The sequence below is a fragment of the Danio rerio genome, chromosome 2 (genome assembly GCF_049306965.1).
Source record: "Danio rerio strain Tuebingen ecotype United States chromosome 2, GRCz12tu, whole genome shotgun sequence".
Lineage (NCBI taxonomy): Eukaryota > Metazoa > Chordata > Actinopteri > Cypriniformes > Danionidae > Danio > Danio rerio.
This window is the reverse complement of record NC_133177.1, coordinates 24310590-24330247: the sequence shown is the minus strand read 5'-3', so window position 1 is coordinate 24330247 and position 19658 is coordinate 24310590. Positions and strand designations below refer to the sequence as shown.

Below are 19658 nucleotides of genomic sequence, written 5' to 3'. Positions count from 1 at the left end.
AAGTTGGCGGTTCATTCCGCTGTGGCAACCCTCAGATTAATGAAGGGACTAAGTCGCAAAAAAATATATATTATCATCCAATGTCAGTGTATGCAAGCACCTTTACAAACAAGTTACAGGTTAAAAAATAATAATTGGTTATATTAGTGGTGTTTATCTTTTAACAGAGACTGCACCTATTGATGTAATAATGACACACATATATAGATTGTGTGTGGCGAAGTGTCTCCTCACCCCCACCCCTTTTACACTCGGTTACATAATCAGCATACAATTTCATTTGGACAAAGCCATCGAGATTAATCAAGCAAGAAACCAGCGGCTTTTCCGGCGGAGCAGGCCATGTGTTTTCCGAAACCCACTCTGGAGCATGGACACCGAGATCATTACAAGCGATTTCATACTTCTTTTTATTGCATTTCAAATCAGAGCTAAAATAATTCCATTACCAGGGCCGGTATTCTCAACAGACTAATATCTGTCAGCACATACGGCTTATCACCCGCTTTACATAACACAGCGCTACTACAAATTCACATCAAGGGCAACAGACAGCGTCGTTCCTTCTGTGCTGGGAAAAAGAAGAGAGACTGGCTGAGTGTGTCGTTTCAATTCAGGCAATTTCTCATTCCAGCCATTAGGGAAGTTTCTGCCACAATGGAGGAGGCCTTTATCTCCTTCACCTCAAGACTTAAGTTAAACCTCCGAGACGCTTACGTAATGGACATGAAGAAGCTCATCTGAGTCAGAGCTGAATGAAAGGAGGAAAAATCTAAAGGGAAGGAGAGGGGAGGAGGGCTGCGGATTAGATGAGAGAGAAGATTCAAGCCTATGAAAGATGGTGTGAAGGCATGAAGCGAGTGGCTCTATTGGCCTACATGATAAAAATAGACCAAACCCTATAGGCTATATTCCTGAACAATACATTCATGAGGTCAAAGATCTCATTGCCATGTAGTGCCAGTAACCCTTATTAGTATTTTAGAGAAAGATTAGATAGATTTTATTTTTTTAACCAATTGTTTTGTCAGGTGACCTAAAATTTACTAAAATAATAATATTAATAATAAAATAAATCACCTGTTGAACATTTAAAGGTGTGCAATTGTTCTCTTTACACTATTCAGTTGTATAAAATTTCCTTAACACTTCAAACACATGTACACTGTAAAATAACCTTAAATTACAGAAATTTACCATATATGTAAATTTAAAGACATTTCTGTAATGTCCGTTATTTTATAGTAAATTTCAGTAATTTAAAGGGCCATGAAACCCCCTCGTTTCAGCAGGGTGTTTTCACACCTCTACTTTGGAAAAAGTCAGAAAAGTGGGCGTGTCCAGCTCTGTTTAGGGAGGAGTGTCGGAGGAAGAAAAGTGGGATGGTGTGGGAGTGTCTATTTGGGCACGCGCGAGTTTCAGAGTCAAAATACAAAGACAGGAGATAGTGATGGTGTTTAACCTACATGGACATCTGTAGTCGAATTATTTGCCAAATTATTAAATGGTGGACTTTAACTGCAGTTTGGCTCTTTCATTCAGGGAATTCATTCATGCCCCTCACGACAAACGAGATATTTGATTCGGGGAACTGCTCTAAGCGTGTATTTTTCATGCAATGTTTGATAACGCACGGCGAATGAGAGAAAAAAAACCTCCGCATTTCCCGGAAACTTAGATGCACACGGCAGGTAGCGCCAGAAAGCCGCGTGTGTTATTCCGGTCACTAAATGCGGTAAAAACCCTACACGAGGTTAAAGTTTGGTTGTGATGCTAACGCGTTTACACTCGGTGACTCGGTGCAATAGTTAACTTAGTTCGATACGAGCAAACTGAATAAACAAAGAGCACTGGTCGCTCACTTACCAAATCTGTAGAGACAGAACAATCACCAGTAACTAGAGCCGCGTCTTTATTAAGAGGAGACTACAAGCGAATCCAGATCTCATCGTTTGGAGATGAGAACAGCTCTCAGGTAAACAATAATCCTCCTTAGACACGTAAGTTATTGTTGTCGAGCATCGCGTAAACTGTTAATCCACACGTGACGCCAGCTGAGCTCTTACAGAGAGAAAATGAAAACAAAACTTAACGGCAGCAAACTATAAAACAACACTTCACGCTTGTTTTGCCAACACAACGTGGCGTCTCTGTTGTGAAAACACTGTGATACTAATGAATATTAATGAAGTTGCACAATAGAGCGCGCTGATTGGTTTGAACCAAGCCTTGCTCATGCATTAATGCATCACACTGTAAGACGTGATAAGACTCACTCTGGCACAGATGCCCAGTCTGCACGCTGGAATACATGATATTATGTCATGACCGTGACGCAGCTTCAAAAATTCGTTTCAAACCGGAGGTACGAATTTGCTTGAAATAACGCAAAAACAACCAATTTACACTTTTTAGTGAAATATAGGTGTCCTAATAGTGTTTATAGCAGTGTGGGACACATATACGACTGTCAACAGCTCAAAAAATGTGTTTTGGCGTTTCGTGACCCTTTAACAGCTGTTATTTTACTTTTTTTCTGGCGCCCCAGCTTTTTTTTAGAGTGTACAAAGCAAAATATATATATAAAACAGTTACATTTTTAATTAAAACAAACCATTACTTGCTTTCTCCCTCTCTCTCCAATTCCAATGCACAGACAAGCAATACAAACACGCAATTGTCACACACATGCACATAAATGTGTTGTCAGTGTACAATTATTACGTTAACTTAGGAATTAAGTTAACTTATTAGTTTTTAAAAATGTAAGTAGATTGAACATAAAACAATTAAGCTGTCCACAAAAACTCAAGAATTTTGTTGTTTTAACTCATTTTAAATAAGTAGTTCAAACAAAAAGCAAACATAGTTTTTGGAGCTGTATACAGTATCTTTACATATGGTAATTATTGGAAAAATGTATAGGCCCATTAACACAAAGCACAATAACTATCAAAATAAATATACCAATAAATATATTTGCTTCCACACTTACAAAAGATGAAAATCAGTTTTTTTATGCTTTTCCCCTGCATTAACCCCTTGTCACTAGCAGATGCCCTTACTAGCTCATCTAACCAGTGAATATATTTTTTTAAAATGTATTAACCTATTCATTCATTCGTTTATTCATTCATTAATTTTCTTTTCGACTTAGTCCCTGATTATTAATTATTAATTACATTATTAATCTGGGATCGGCACAGCAGAATGAACCAGCAACTTATCCAGCACATGTTTTACACAGCGGATACCCTTCCACCCATCACTCGGAATCACCCATACACACTATACAGCCAAATTGGCTTACCCAATTTACCTATACCACATGTCTTTGGACTTGTGGGGGAAATCGAAGCACCCAGAGGAAACCCACGCCAACACGAGGAGAACATGCAAACTCCACACAGAAATGCTAACTGACCCAGCCGAGGCTCGAACCAGCAACCCTCTTGCTGTGAGGTGAAGGTACAGCATCGCCCCTATTAGCCTAATGAAATTAATTTAACAACTGTAGTCAGTTTAGTAAAAACAACAAACTATTTTTAGCAGCATTTTTAAAGGAGGCAACAGAAAATGCTGAAACTACCACTGGATACCAAAGGTATGCTACTTTTATTTCTATACTTCAATTTGATAGCTTGGATTGCGTAACTTCCATGTATGTTTTATGATTCTTTACAAATGTATAACCAATTGTTTTCTAGATAGGCATAATCTTTAAAATGTATTCGAAAAGAGGGCAAGAAGCAGTGGTTCTCCACAATGATGTCAATGCATTCTGACTGTCTGTCAGTGTTTTATTGTTTATTAGCTAAGAAAAAATATCCTAAAAGTGAAAATATTCTTTATCTACATCTTTATTGTTATAGTTGTGTTATTTTCCCCTTTTTTCATATGAAAAAAGAACAGCTGCATACTATATGCTTGCCAGAGCCTAAATGTCATTGGGGGATGGTGGGTCTCAATTCAGACTCATTCAGCGCCTCAACCTACATTTACGTGAAATCCCCCAAAAAAGCTTCAACATAGATTTGAATGCAGTTTCTAGGTAAAATAAACACTGCAGGGGGGTACGATGCCAACAACTTTGGTTCATTTTTAAACCAATTACACAGACATACTATCGACAAATGAAAGACTCTTTTTATGCAGCCCTTTCGACAACACCTAATACAGTGGTTCACAAACTGCGTGTACCATAGTGGTACGCAAGCTTCCTTCTAGTGGTACGCGGAGGAATCAAATATGTGATATGTACATGCCATAGATATATACACTAGATATCGCATAGGGACCCTGAGCATGCGTCAATAGCGCCGCCACATTGGTACAGTGCTCCCAGGACAACTGTCATTCAACCGCACTAATCAAGACAGTGTTTTTACGTGAAGATGCGGGACTTTAGCGCTGTCTACGGGTGTAGTAACGAGCAAACAAAGAAAACAAAGCACAAAGGCGGAACATTTCATAGGTAATATTATGTTTTTTTCTGTTTTTGTAAGTTCTGAACTTTTGTGCTAATCAGGTAACGTTGTTGAGGAAAACTTTCACTTACTGCATTCACCATACGGCAAAGCAGCTCCAACTCGCACTAAACACTCTGCTTATGCTAGTTTTGTTGAATAAAATCAGCAAACAATGCAAAAGAAATATGACAACGAGATGCTACGCTGGCAGAAACTTGTATTATTGTCGCCTAACATTAGTGAAAGAGTCGTATGGGGGATTCATTCACAAACGAATCGCTCCCTTCGTCAGTATGAGAAGTGAAAGCAGAAGAGGAGGTGTGTTTCAGGACACGGATTAGATTAAATTTAACAGGGAGGGTGAATAGTACATTTCTGTACACACAAACACAAGCTTTTTGTCAGGAATGCCCGTGCAGTCACTGATCCATCAATGTAGAAAAGTGATGTCAAATTATAATTTTCGTAATAAGAAAAAAAATTACATACTAACATCCAGGAAAACTCCCGATCATAGATATATGTCTATATGTGTATATCTCTGGCTTTGGATGGCCACAGTCCTCCACTGTACCTTGGTCCCGCATTCATTTCAAAGGAGCGCTACCCTGTAGCAAGATGGCAGCGCTATTAGACAACAATAGGCCAGGCGACATCTAGTGTATATATCTATGTGTACATGCTACAAATATTTCAAAATTTATCAAAAATTATTTACATATGAACTAGGGATGCTCAAAATAATCGATTAACCGTTAACCGAAGGGGTGCGTTTGTAACCGATTAATGCTATCAGTTAAGCGATTAAAAATATTATTTTATATATTTTTAGTTTGGCTGCGTAAGGGGCCGATTGAATGCGCCTTTGCGTTAAGAGGGCATCTTTTGCACACGGCTCATCCCAGAGCAGCAGTTTTTGTTGTCAAGACAACTAGAGAGAACTTTTGAAGAGCATGGTTTCCGCTACATTCATTACTCCTTGGCGGGGACCAAAATGCATCCCTCTACGGCTACATTACCCATTCAAAACATTCAGTCATTGTTGTTGTTTTTAATAGGGGATTATAATCGCAGCAAAACGTATTAAAAGGTAAGTGGATTATAACAGCACAAACTTTTCTGTAACCGTATAGTGCTGTGCGCTATCTGTTTAACCCTTTGGCATTACGTGCTGACTGACTGACTGACAGGTGCGCGATGCGTGAGGCCAGCAAACACGCAGAAGCTTTCAGTTAAGATGAACACAGTTTCTATAGTTATACTTTATTTATAGATAAAGGTATATGGCTCTGCATATAATCACTCTATCTTGCTGAGTTTATAGCCGTTTCGCTTTACTTCAAGACGCATTAACACCGTTCTGATAGTCTAATCGCTGTTTTAAGTTATCCAGAGCTGTATGAATGTACAAATCTTGAATATCACAATATTATTAAATATTACAATTGTAACAACACAGACAGCAACACTTTTGCATAATCGATACCCAGCTGATTTTGTCGTTTCATAAGAGGACCGGCCGCGCTTCTTCTCTTCTTTTTTCCTTGTCAACATAAAGGCAGTGAGGTGCGCTTTGTTTTCGACCCCTTGTTCAACTGCAAGGCATACTTAACTTGCAGGAAGATAACGTATAACCCGTGCCTACAGACACATTTGCCAAAGAAGCAAAATGGAAGAAGAATATTGCTGTTTGATACAGACGTCCTGATACCAAACCAGCGCCGATGTTGACCTGGATCTGCGTAATAAACGCAACAAATAGGCTTTACCTTTTATTTTAGAGCTTATAAAGCATGTATGCACATTAATGCAATATCATATTTAAACAACAAAACTGTTTACAAAAAGTCAACATATGCGCGCGTTGTCATTGTCTTTTCATCACGCAGCATGCACTTGACCCGCGAGGGAGAGAGAGGAAACCATATAGCAAGACATAATCTTTAAAATAATGATTTCTATTAAAAATGTAAAAAGGTTTTGTGATTAAAATAATAACAGCGGGGCATTAAATAAATGCATATTTTCCGTGGAGCGAGCAATTTGAGGAAGTCAGCTATTTTTATTTGACGGAAGAAAAAACATATGATTGGAAAAAATCCAATCCAAAATCCAAACAGCCTATGCCGGTTATTAAAAAGAATCAGTCAGTGTTTTCGATTTGTAATATAAATTAATTATTTAAGTGAAAATAATTTAGGGCAGTCCTATTTATTTTATTCATTTTATTTAGTTTATTCTGTTCTTCTGTGCTAAACACTGCAGGTGCGTGAAAATGCTCTGTCGTATTGTTCTATTATTTATATGCTAGCATATAAAAATAAATCAGTATTTTAAAATGCAATATTTAACGTGTCAGACACAAAATAGACACGTCAATTTGTTTAATATAAAATTAATATTAATCTAACCAGTTAACCATTAATAACCGATTAATGAGCGGCAGTTGTCGGTTAGCAAAATTAACCGAAATGAGCATCCCTAATATGAACATGACATATGATACTATTCATTATATGACATATAGCCAATATTTCTGAGGTCCAGGCAACATTTTCAGGTGTTGATGAATTGGCTACTAAATGTTAATACTTTACATTTAAGTACAGCATAGAGAAATTTTTTTTCTGAGATGGTACTTGATGAAAAAAATTTGAGGACCACTGACCTAATAAATACCATAAAACTAAATAAAATGGCATTTATTTGTAATCAAACAAGTTTGCCCCATGTATTTATCCACTTATAAACGACTTTTCTGGTGTGGTCAGTTTGCTCGGTAGCTCACTTTGTACAGTTCAGTACTTGTGATGTAAAATCAAAGTAGATCTACACTGTCCAGCTGCACTTTTCTCTCATGTTTGCTTTTGAAAACACTATTGGTTGGGATGTTCACTAGGTGATTTACAAGCCCTGCCTTCTCATGGACAAGAACAAAAAGGACGTGTATCTGAAATGTACAACATTGTGTTCCCTAAGTATAATATTTCACATTTGCTAAAATGTAGACAGCACCCTCTAGTGGGTGTGTCATCTGAAACATGCTACAAAACATATCCAGAGGTACATATTTTACATTTTCAAAAAAATGAGCCTGGGTTGGTGGGTACTGGATCCAATTTTACAGATTCCTGCAAAGTTCCAAAAAAATAAAAGCAGAAGTGTAAGGCGTGAGATATCACAAATACTTTGATGTCTTCGACAATTCAAACATGAGCCAAAAACAGAGACAATTGGCTCCACAACCCAGCAGGTGGGAATGCGGGAAAGAACCAGTTCCCACTACATTCACATTTGAATCCGCTGAAACTCGACTTTAACCACCCCAACTCACACTATGGTCATTTCAAAGTCTGAATGTTCTAAATTAATCCAAGTTACTTCATCTATCATGTTTGATATCATTTGAAATGTCTCGGCGACTGGTACAATGGTCTCATTCCCTCAGAAATAGACATAATCAAAACAATAAATATATTACTCCAGGTATCTTTTGAACCACTGTGACGGGAGTTACTTTCCCACAGGCAGCACTAAATGCAAATGCCTTTTGTTATGCACACACCCCTTTCCTTGAGGGGATTCTTGGATTACTTAAGGCAGGGGTCTCAAACTCGCGGCCCGCCGGCCATTTGCAGCCCTCAGTGCAATATTTTGTGGCCCGCGCCGACCGCTGTACTCTGACAGAATCAGCGGAGCAGGGAGAGAGAGCGCTCCCCGCTCCGCTGATTCTATCCGTACACAGCGCGCTTGTCACTCAATGCGCATTGTCGCGCGCGTTCTGATCAGCTGTGTTGTGGCGCGCAAACTCAAGAGCGGTGTTATCGCGCGCCTACTGAAGGGCGGGACCGAGGGTGTGTCGCGTCGCGGGGGCACTTTTGATCATTTTGGAAGGGCACTTTCTATGCAAGACTAAAAAGGGCATGTGCTCTGCACAGGTTGAGCCCTATGTGTGCACGTGCCTGCCCTGCATCTTATATATATTATCAGCCTGATCTCACGAGAAAACGTAAGTATTTTACGTTTTGCCAGTTTAGTGGCTAATTCGTACGAATTCGTACGAGTTCAATCGTACGAAATGGTACGATTTTTAAAAGGAGGCGTGGTACCTGACCCCACCCCTAACCCCAACCGTCATTGGGGGATAAGCAAATCGTACTAAATTGTATGAATTAGATCGTACGAATTTATACGAATTAGCCTCTAAATGAAAAAGTTACGAATTGCCGTGAGATTGTGTTGATATTATAGGTAGATACAGACTGGTACAGACTGATGTGACTGGAGTGGGGTGGGGGTGTTTTATTTATACATATATACCCCTATTTTTTAGGTGAGGGAATGGAAGTTTTGAGTTCCCCCACTTTTTTCCCTAGAACTTCAATAAGTCAAAGTACAGGTCTAGACTTAATGATGATCATCTTCAAGCCATACTGAGGGTCTCAACTGATTCCGCTCTAAAGCCAAATGTGGTTCAGATTTGTGAGAAGAAGCGCTGTCAAGTCTCTGGCAGCAAGAAGTAGGCAAAAGATGCCATGTTCAGAAGAACTGTTCATAATCTTCACTCAATGTTCTATTAATGTTCAGGACACTTAATGTTCAGAAGAAATAATTAAAAATGTTAATAATGACATTTGAGGACTTTTTTTTGTGAAATCCCTTATGCGGCCCAGCCTCACCCAGACTTTGCCTCCTGCAGCCCCCAGGTAAATTGAGTTTGAGACCCCTGACTTAAGGTAAGGTTTGAGAAATGTTCGGAGCGATTCTGATTACCCAGATCAGCCCGTAATGTATAAATGTATGTATAAATTATGTATAAATTGAAGTCAGGTATGCATCTTTTCATCTTGGATTTATCTTTGATAATTTGATGTTTTGTATTGATCGTTTATGAATTAACGAATTGAATTGGCATAATACACATTTACCTGACTAATAAATTGTTATGTTTGATCATATTTTGCTCACTCTGTAATTATTAGTTCTAGTAGATTACGCTGTATTCTTGTTTCCGCACTTCTTGCGTCAGGTAAGTAGACGGACTAGAATCCAGTTGAGATGGAGCATTGGGCACACTAATTGTGTTTTAGGGATCTGACTGACTCTTGATATTGATTCAAGTGTACTTCGGTGGAAAGTGCGTTAACTTCCATCTAGGTCAACAAGGAGTTGCACGGCTAACCTAGATTGGGTACCCGACCTTTGTTTGAAGGTAATATTATTCTAAATTAAGTTCATATGGGAAACCATGGGCTTGGTGAAAACCAAAGTTATTATAGAGTCCAGTAGTCGGGTACATTTATAATAATGCCCTAACCTCTAATTAGAAATGATATTGTCTTAACTCAAAGGTGTACATCTAAGCGGGACTAACTAAAAGTACTTTAGAACGAGCGGGCTGGTAGTGGCCATTTAAAAGTATTATTCAATTACCTCTGTTTAATATTAAAGACTGACCAGAGTGTGACTGTGAGGGACGCCTTCGGCCGGGGCGATTTCTCTGAGCGACATGAGCACCCAAATGAACGAATGTGATAGTTACTAGTGAAGACAAAAGATTCAAACATTTATCTAAATTATATATTGATATAATCTTCTTAATGTTTTATGATTGGAGTCAGATAAAACTAACGATAAATATATTATAAACCACCTCATACTAAAATTGGAGTCAAATATGAGTTAAATTTAAGGTAAATCAACATTGTGCACTGGAAAGACCGAACAGGCATTGAACCTTCATCCACCAGTGGACACCGGCATTGGACCAACTGGGTGGACCTTACAAGAAGTGATTCAGTTTTTTTAAGAAATATTTTTGTGGCTTACTAAACCTATATATCCAAATATACACAAAATAATGCCAAAGGGTTTCTTGGTGAGTATTAGCAGAAAGTGTGTTATGTCTAATATAATGTAAATCTATTTTTGATCACTAAAATAGATGCATTATTGATTATTGGATGGGATCCACACACTCGTAAAAAGTGTTTAAAAAACAAAGCCTATAGAAATCTATTTATACATTCATGTATTTTTTATAGTTACAGTTGTCCATCATTTTGTAATAATTCAACTGTCTGTAATCAAACACTGCATGCATGACCAAATCAGCCCCACTACACCAAGCTGTATCTGCGTGGAAACGATTTTTAAATGCTAAATTAAGTAGAAAAAAGGTGTACATATTTGTACAGAGCAGTCTCTAAGGCTAATGAGAAAAATATTTGTCTATTTAAAAAACCTCTCCATTCCAAAGCTGTATGTTAAAGGGCAAAAGTGGATTGTGGATTTATGATGTCAGCTGTGGATACTCTGAGGAGCTACATTTGTGAGTATTATTCCCATAATGGGATAAAACAAATTTGTTGACAGCCCACGCAACTCATTAGCTATAAGTGATGTCTTCAACACTGGCTGTCAGTGTTTGAGAGGAATCTCTCATGTAAATGTACTGTTTCAAAAATATGCCAGAATATGGCAAATTCTAAATGAATAAATCATACTATGGTCAGTTAACATTTAACCGTAAACTCTGTACATGGAATGTGAACAAATGCTCATAACAGAGGCTCAGGTGTCTTTACAACAAAACATCTAAATATACTATGGTATGGTATATGAAAGATTCATTAATTCAATACACCAAACATGCTTTCTGATAACTAAACACTATAATTATCTCTACATCAGTCCATTAATTGATCTTAGGTATGTTCTACAAAATATAACCAACAATTCTGAGATTTACACTGAGTAAAACAAGTATTGAACTGAACGAGTCACGAGTCGAAAAGAGATTTCTAAAGGCTCTGTTGACTTTTAGCAGATGTCGATTACAACCAAAGTAATCCATTCATACAAAGAAAACAAAACTAATTCGTTTAGAAATTAAGTTATGTGTAATAAAATTAGGACGGCACAGTGGAACAGTGGATAGGGCTGTTGCCTCACAGCAAGAAGTTTGCTGGTTCGAGCCCCGGCTGGGTCAGTTGGCATTTCTAAGTTGAGTCTGCATGTTCTCCTTGTGTTTGTTTCCTCGGGCTCCAAAGACATGTGGTTTAGGTGAATTGGGTAAGCAAAATTGTCCCCAGTGTATGTGTGTAAGTTCTGGTCCTCTAGGTTGGGGGTTGAGAGTTTGTCTAACGAACCACCTTGTAAAAAGTAGATGTTACGTAACACCAACGTGGCTAAATATCAACTTCGAAATAACCCTGGAAGTAAGTATTAAAATAAATGAAACAAGGAAAAAGTATTGAACACATGAAGAAAGGGAGGTGTAAAAGGGCATTGAAAGCCCAGACAGCAATCAAAATCAGTTTTTAGAAAACAATAATGTAAATGAATGTTAGTTGCTTCAAGTCCCGACACCTACATTACTAGATGATAAAGATGAAACCAGAGGGGACATTTCAGCAAGAATGATCCCAAACACAGCCAAGGAAACTCTCAAATGCTTTCAGAGAAAGAAAATAAAGCTGCTAGATTGGCCAGTCCAATCACCTGCGCTGAAGTAAAGTTCAGATTTCATAGACGTGACACACCAAACCATCAGGATATGAAGACTCTGTTAAACTCTGAGATAAAAAAAGCCCAATTGAGCAATGCATGGGATTCCATTCTCCATCCAAAAAAAGCATTTTAAAGCTTTTTGTTAAACACATAGCAGTAGTTCAGCACTTTCTCCTTGTGTCATTCCATTGTTATAACACAAATAATGTTTTAGATTTTTTTGTTTTGTTTTATTTTATTTGCATTTTTTGATTGTTTGGGTTTCTCCTAAAATCTGGATCAATTTTGTCAACAGCTCCTTTAAAAAATGTATTTACCAGGAAAAATCATGCCATGCTTAATGTTTATTTTACCCACTGAAGAGGCCACACAAATGTGATTATGATCATCTTATGCAAGATGTAACATTTGACATATGATACAATTCTACCAGATGGCTTGAATAGCTCTATGTACAAAAACATCATTATTTAAGATTGATAGGGATGAAAGTGAATCTGCATAAAATATAATAAACAAATTACAAGCATAAATAAATACAATACAGCAGACATAAAAAGTGAATGAAAAAGTGCTTTGGTGACTTTTTCAGTGACTATTGCGGATGGACAAATTGCGATATCAATGTTGAGAGAAACAATACATTGTGCAGCCCTAGTATCTGAAAGCTTCTAGAAGAATCCATAAAACAATGAGCTTTTGACAATGTGATGTATAAATTATACTGCACACACATTTTGCAACTCTACACAACACAGTTGTAGCAAATAGTTTCATGCACCTCCTCACGCATGAGCATTAGCAGAGCAGCAAACAGCTCCCAGACACCGCTGTCCAAATTCCCAGGGGACCAATTAAAGCTCTGTCAGATACCTGGAAATCTTCCATTCCCACAGGAAAAATCCCATGTTGTTTCAGGTAAAAGAAACGGTTGGTGCTAATCTAAATCTAAACACTTAAACCTTTTTTCTTGCCTTTAATAATGAAAGAATATACATGACGAAGTGAACAGAAAAGGATAGAAATTTCACCAGAAGGAAAATTAGAGTAGTTTCTTCATTGTCGTCGGGCATTAAGTGCTGGCAAGGGACGAAGGATCAGAGATCTAAATGCTGTCTGCAGTCTGTATAGTTAGTCATTCAGAGTCTTCAACACCACGACTGAGTGCCAAAGCCTCTCATCTCAGCAAACACTTGCTTTGCTTGCTGACACAATTATTTCACTGATTCTCGGGTACTTGAGTAGCACAAACAGGCCTCAAAACCAAAAAAATTCAAGGAGCCTTTTTACATAATCTGTTGTTCCCCATTGTTCGGTTATAATCTCCTGCTCCTTCCATATCGTCCTTGCCTATTAATTATGAATCAACACCCATCAGATGCATAAATAACGTGTCAAATGAAACATAAATATTGACAATTGTAGCATTCACGTCAAAGAATTAATGAACTGACACAACATGATGCTTGATTCGAAGCACCATCTGTTGAGTTTGCACCACCATCAGATAGAAAATGTAACTGTTAATGTAATAACTGCATTACACATATCACACATATTAAAGCCATTTTGTTAGCTTTACCACCAGTTGGACCTACTTAAAATCAGAGAATATATTTTATATGATTGTATATGATTTTTTTCATACATGCAGGTTATGGGTTTAAAATTTGCCTCAGGGAAATCTGTTCATCCAAGCTGTCATTTAAAGTATTTATTTTTTTCTATTAAAAATCACATATCTAAATAGCAAATTAGGTTTTTTTTCCTAGCACATAATGAAATGGAGCAGGTATGCAGATCATGAAATTTTTACTACTTGAAACTAGTGGTGTAACGGATCACAAATCTCATGATTCGGATCACATTATGGTTTTTTAGTCATTTATTTCTAAATTAGCCAAAAAGCGGAGGAGACAAATGTAATCTACTTTCCATTTATTACAAAAACAGCACTGCAAGCAAACTTTGTTTTTAACACAGGGAACTTAGAATCTGTAATTTTATTGAAAATAAAACAAAGAAATATCAGCTGAATAAAAATAAATAGTAAAATATTCAGTACTGTGGAAAAATTCACTGTTACTACTGTTGCTGATAAAGCCCAAAGTATGAATCTTAACATTATAATTTGTACAAATCATATTTTTTTAGGCTCAATTTTCAATAAATGGTTCAGTTATTCACCCATAAAAATTCATGTATCATTGCTAGATGGATCATTGTTGAAGAATAATTCAGTGGCATATTTTTGATGGCCACCTATTGGTAAAATAATGTAATTGCTGCCTACAACTTTCTTTTTTGAGCGTCGTTAAATGCATACGACGGTGGTTTTAATCTTAACCGTAAACATCAGTGGTTTTATCTAAACTATAAAATGTTATTTGACTGTTTCTAACTTCATAACTAACTCAAAAGGCTAAAGACTGAATCTCTTTCTCGATTTTTGTGTTTTTCAAACACAGATTTGAATGCAGCAATTCGAAAGATTAACATACATATGCACATATCTATTATGTATAATTTATGTTGCGTGGTTGTTGATATCCCGATCTTTTAATGACTAATCGTGCAGCATACACTGAATGCATTAATGCAGGCTAAACAAGTAGTGACAAAAACACCTTTAAAAACCTCAGAAACCCACCACATCCCAAATAAACCCACCACAACTTCTTCTGTCATCATTATATTGTACAGGAAAGCCGAAATGTTTTCATATATGGGATTTGAATGACGTGAGAGGAAATCTCTCTGTGATTCTTACAAATTTAGGATTAATTTATAAGTTAAAAAAGTATTATTTTAATCCTCGGGTCACTTGTCTTCCAAACAGGGGTTGTGATTATACGAAACAAACACATTCAGCATTATTTTTGTAATCCTATGAAAAAAATACATGAATAGTGCTTGAGCATCACTGGGTATTTAGCCATGACTTTGTCTGACCAAAAGGCATAGGTGGTACAACATTGAATGGAGGTGGTCAACTCATAATTCTCTTTCTAGGAAAAAAAACCTGCAAATGTTTTCCTTTGTTGTCATTTTATATCAGGGTTATTCCACAAAATATAATTTTGTTGCTTAAAAAATTACAAAAGCATCTCTTTAAATGTGGATTTGGTTTTGTTATTTTGACCAACAGTTTAAATCCTGACAATGTTTTTTTTGGGGGGGGTGGTAAATTTGATCTATATATTACAGAACAAAGCAAAAATGTAATTTTACTTAAGAACTATGAATCTTTCAATTCAAAAGACTGACCATTTTCAAGCAGTTGCTTAATATTTTTCCTTACTTTAAAAACATTTATACACTTACAGGCCACTTTATTAGGTACACCTTACTAGTACGGGGTTGGACCCACTTTTGCTTTCAGAACTGCCTTAAATTCTTCATGGCATAGATTTAACAAGTTACTGGAAATATTCCTCAGAGATTTTGGTCCATATTGGCAAGATAGGATCGGCTGCACATCCATGATGCGAATTTCCCAGTCCACATGTCAATAGTGCTCTATTACGAGTATTACGAACACTACAATTTTCTAATTTGAATATGTAATCCAGATTACATGTAATCAGATTCTACACTCATACACCGTATATATTTCTTCTTAGATTTGTAAATTTTCATTTACAGCTATAAAAAAATAGTTATAGACGGGTGTTTTGGTTATAGTGCGCAACAATATCGAAACGTTTTTTCCACATAAAATTAAAATAAAGGTTACATTTAGGTCAAGATAAAACATTAGGAGTCTGATTGATTTCAACGTGGAATTGTTGCACTGTTCAAAACTTGCGTGTCTCTCTTTGTCCCAGATCTCAATGTTTCTTTGTAAAGTTGCAAGTGAACAAACATGTTTTTAGTCGTGGAATGTTGTCAACGATATAGTTCACGATCATCGAGTGATCATGAAAACTGTCAGTATTTAATTAAAAAATAAATCTTTATTTTAAAATTAATGGATTAATGATGGAACAACACATGTTAGTCAGCTCTTTAATGAGGAAGGTCTACTGCTCAGATACAAAGAATTTCTCACAAAATACAAAACTTCTTAAAAGTTTGCAATCACTATAATAGGTGCTATTCCTTCTGGATTATACATGCTTTTTAACAACAATACAGCATCACTAGGACTTGTTACCATTCCAGAACTGATTAATACACCAATTGGTAAAATTTGATTTGGTAAAAAGATAAATAAAAACTATACAATAAAAGCTCTGTCAGTTCATCAAAAATGTACCACATTGGAACATTTTTTTGATCATTTATACTGGGAAATTTATGGTCCATACAGCATTTTTCCCCCTTCTAATAAGTTAAAGGTAATATATATTTTAAATTATCACACAACATTCACCCTGTCAAAAAGATTTAAATCAGAACTTGACACAACTTGCTCTCTTTATCAGAATAATGTGAAAACTCTTCCTCGCTTATTTGGACATGCAAACATGTGTCCCAATTTTGGCAAGGTGTTGATTTGATTATCTCAAATATTATTTTACAGAAATTTTCTGTAAATCCAAAAGAAATTATTTTTGTTGTTTTCATACAATTGCTAATGTCTGCTTTATAATAAACCTTATTCTAGTGTATTTATGTCGATTTTTATATTACTAAATGTAAATTTTCAAATTGCAAGCCCATTTTTGTTGCGTTTATGCAGGAGATTAAAAATTACAATTCCAGATTCATTTAACAATAAAGCACTCAAAACGTAGACAATGTGCAAATGTATTATGTATAATCTATTAGATCTCTATATTGCTGTTATCTATTTATTTTGCCCTCTTCGTCTCAATATTTTCGTCTACTTTATTTAACCTCAGTTCAGATAACCTATTGATATTTATTTGTTTTTAATTTTGATTTATGATGTATTTTTGCTCCTTTCCCCATTGTAAATAATCTAATGATAATTACTGTAAATGACGTGTACCAAACGTACAATATCCAATTATACAATTAACGTTATACAATAAATGTTTAAACACAAAACTGTCACACGTGCCTTAAATCCGCTCTGAGACGGAGCACCGCGGCTGTTATAAAGCTGTAGGAAAACGAAGCCCTTACCGAGTGGTTCACTCCCCACATCAAGACGCTGAGCAGCGGGTCGCTGGCCCGAAACAGCTTCACCTTCTGAGACACGAAATGCTGCTTCTTCTTTTTCTTCTCGGTTTTGGTTTTGCTGGCGATGGATGCAGCGAGGCTGCTGGCTGCAGAGGCCATGTTTAACACCGGGTAGGCTCGGATGAATGAAATCCCTCTCTGCGCGTGGCACTATGGCGATGTCTTGACACAAGCTGTTCACGATCAGCAGCGCCCCGCCGGATCTCGACACGCTCTTCGTCCCGTTCGTTATTCAGTGCATCGCGTTCACGCATCCCTCTGCAAACGCGCAGCGGAAGAATGATGAAAACTCTCGGAAATCCACCAACTCACACCAGCTAACCGCTAGCTGTCATTGACGTTAGCTTGAAGGTTACAGTTGGCTGGGATGTGTGCTCTAACGTTACCAGCTCATTCACACTCACACTTCTGTAAAACTAAATCGGTAAAGCATCCCACAAGCTCGAATGAACGATATCCTTTTCCATCGTGTGGTTACAAGTCAAATTTAACCAACTGTAAACAGTCCCACAGATTCGGGATGCAGATATTTCACACCAGTCCTCTACAAAAAGGTGTGTCGCCTCATTTAAATCATGGCGAAAACCGTTAACAGGCGTAGCTTCCGTTTGAACCCCTCCAAGCGTTCAAAACCAGTAAAAAATCGACTAAATACAAATAGGAAACAACTATTGTCCTGCAAAAGTCAAGTCCTGATGAAGCCCAGGCATCAGCCGTCCACTGCGCCTGTATGCAGCAGCTGGACCAGGCTTTACTGCCTCTCTGACAGCTCTGCTTTAGCTCAACTCAGCACGTTGACACATAAATCTTGTGTTTCACGTAACGCTATTGGCCCGGCGCCACTCGCGCGTGCATGCGGCTACAGCATGATGAAATCCGAGAGGTCCTATTGGTTCCAGCATCTCGATATTAATGGTTTGGTCAGTAATATAAATCATCTTATGGTCAGTCTGCGGCGATATTTTTCCCCTTCTGTTTCGGTAATCTAATCGAAGTCCACACAAAACACGTCGCCGAGGACGTAAAACCAAACAATTCCATAGGCTACCACGTACCTGCGGCGTAAAACAGCGTAGGTGGATTTAATCAAAATGTTGGATTATCAGTGCATCTAAAGTCACATGCATGCCATCTTTTAAGTATAACGAGTAGGCCTATTTTGTGCGCATATACATACAAGCATGAATATAAGGAAACCTAAATCTAATTAATTTTACGTGCGCTAATTTATTTTAGCTTATTACAAACCAGTTCATACATTTATAAATAGACCTGTATTTTATTTAAATTAAACACATGTTGTACACTGATTCCCATGAGAGGACTCGTATCAGCAGCCTAATGAAATATTTATATTGAGCGGGTCGCCTCATGGGGGCAGACATGTTTTAGCTATCTCGGTTGCCTTGTATAATAATTAAACCTGATGGCAGATCGAGCTTTTTGCAGTGACATTAGTCAATGAAACCACATTAGTTTTCTTCCACAAAGGTAGCAGTAGCCTAATTATAACTGAGATGATGCAGCATAAACAAACTGAGTACACCTATTTACTGGCAATGCACTTTTATTCTGTCTTTCTTTTAAGGTTTGTGTTTCTAATAGTCTAACATAAACATAGCCATGCGAGATTAAAGGGACAGTTCTCCAAAAAATTAAATGTTGGTTATACTTTCTTTCAAGATGGATTTACACTGATTTATGATAATCCCATATGGTTGTAGCCTATAGCTTGCCAGACTGTATTAACATGTTCGTACTGTCACACTGTAAGATCTCAGTGGTCACAATGTCAAAGCTTACAACAATCAAGATGCACCAAACACGAACAAGCAAGAAGTCTCATCTGGAGTATGATGTCATCCATCTGTGACACCTTCAGTAACCTATATATTCTGAAATGGTAGGCTACCTTACAGCAGCATGTACAACATGTAGCTTTACTTTTGTTCCATAACATGTCTTGATAATAAAACAAAACCACAACAACAATTAAAAAAATCTTTATAGTGTTTTCAAATTGTCTCACTTGTGTCATCAGGTTTGCGCTTAAGGCTATCAAAGATACAAGTATTTATCCAAATTAAAACATCAACGAAGATTTTTAGCTGCATTTATGGAGCGAATATTATGCCAAAACAATCTGAATTTGAATTGTGTTAATATTCAAGTTATGAAATTCAAATTAACAAATTAAAATTCAAAACAAATTGTAATGGCATATAAAAATTCACACTTATTAAATTACAATTGTTAATAATTCAAATGAACACAATTCAAATTCAAATTGTTTTGGCATATTATTAGCTCCATACTTTTACACGTTTATAAATTGCAGTGAAGTTAATAAATAGTTTGCTAAACATTATCTTTAATGTTTCTGATGCACATGATGTAGCAATAATGACATATACAGTGCTCAGCATAATTGAGTACAATTACAAAGTACAAGCCAATGCTGTTCTAATACAGGCCGATCTACCGTTTGGAGAAACAATACAACAAGCACACTCCTTTTGTAATCAA

General features: G+C 36.9%; 1 protein-coding gene across 2 annotated transcripts in view; it reads right to left on the bottom strand.

Annotated features, from left to right (window-relative positions):
* pip4k2ab (phosphatidylinositol-5-phosphate 4-kinase, type II, alpha b) overlaps positions 1–17910 on the bottom strand; it is a 71365-nt gene extending 53455 nt beyond the window's left edge. For both annotated transcript variants that reach the window (XM_678580.10, XM_005163367.6), the window contains exon 1: positions 17076–17910. In XM_678580.10, the coding sequence (XP_683672.2) occupies positions 17076–17231 (156 nt within the window). In that variant the 5' untranslated portion in view covers positions 17232–17910. The remainder of the gene's footprint in view (positions 1–17075) is intronic.
* Positions 17911–19658: the final 1748 nt, after the last annotated feature.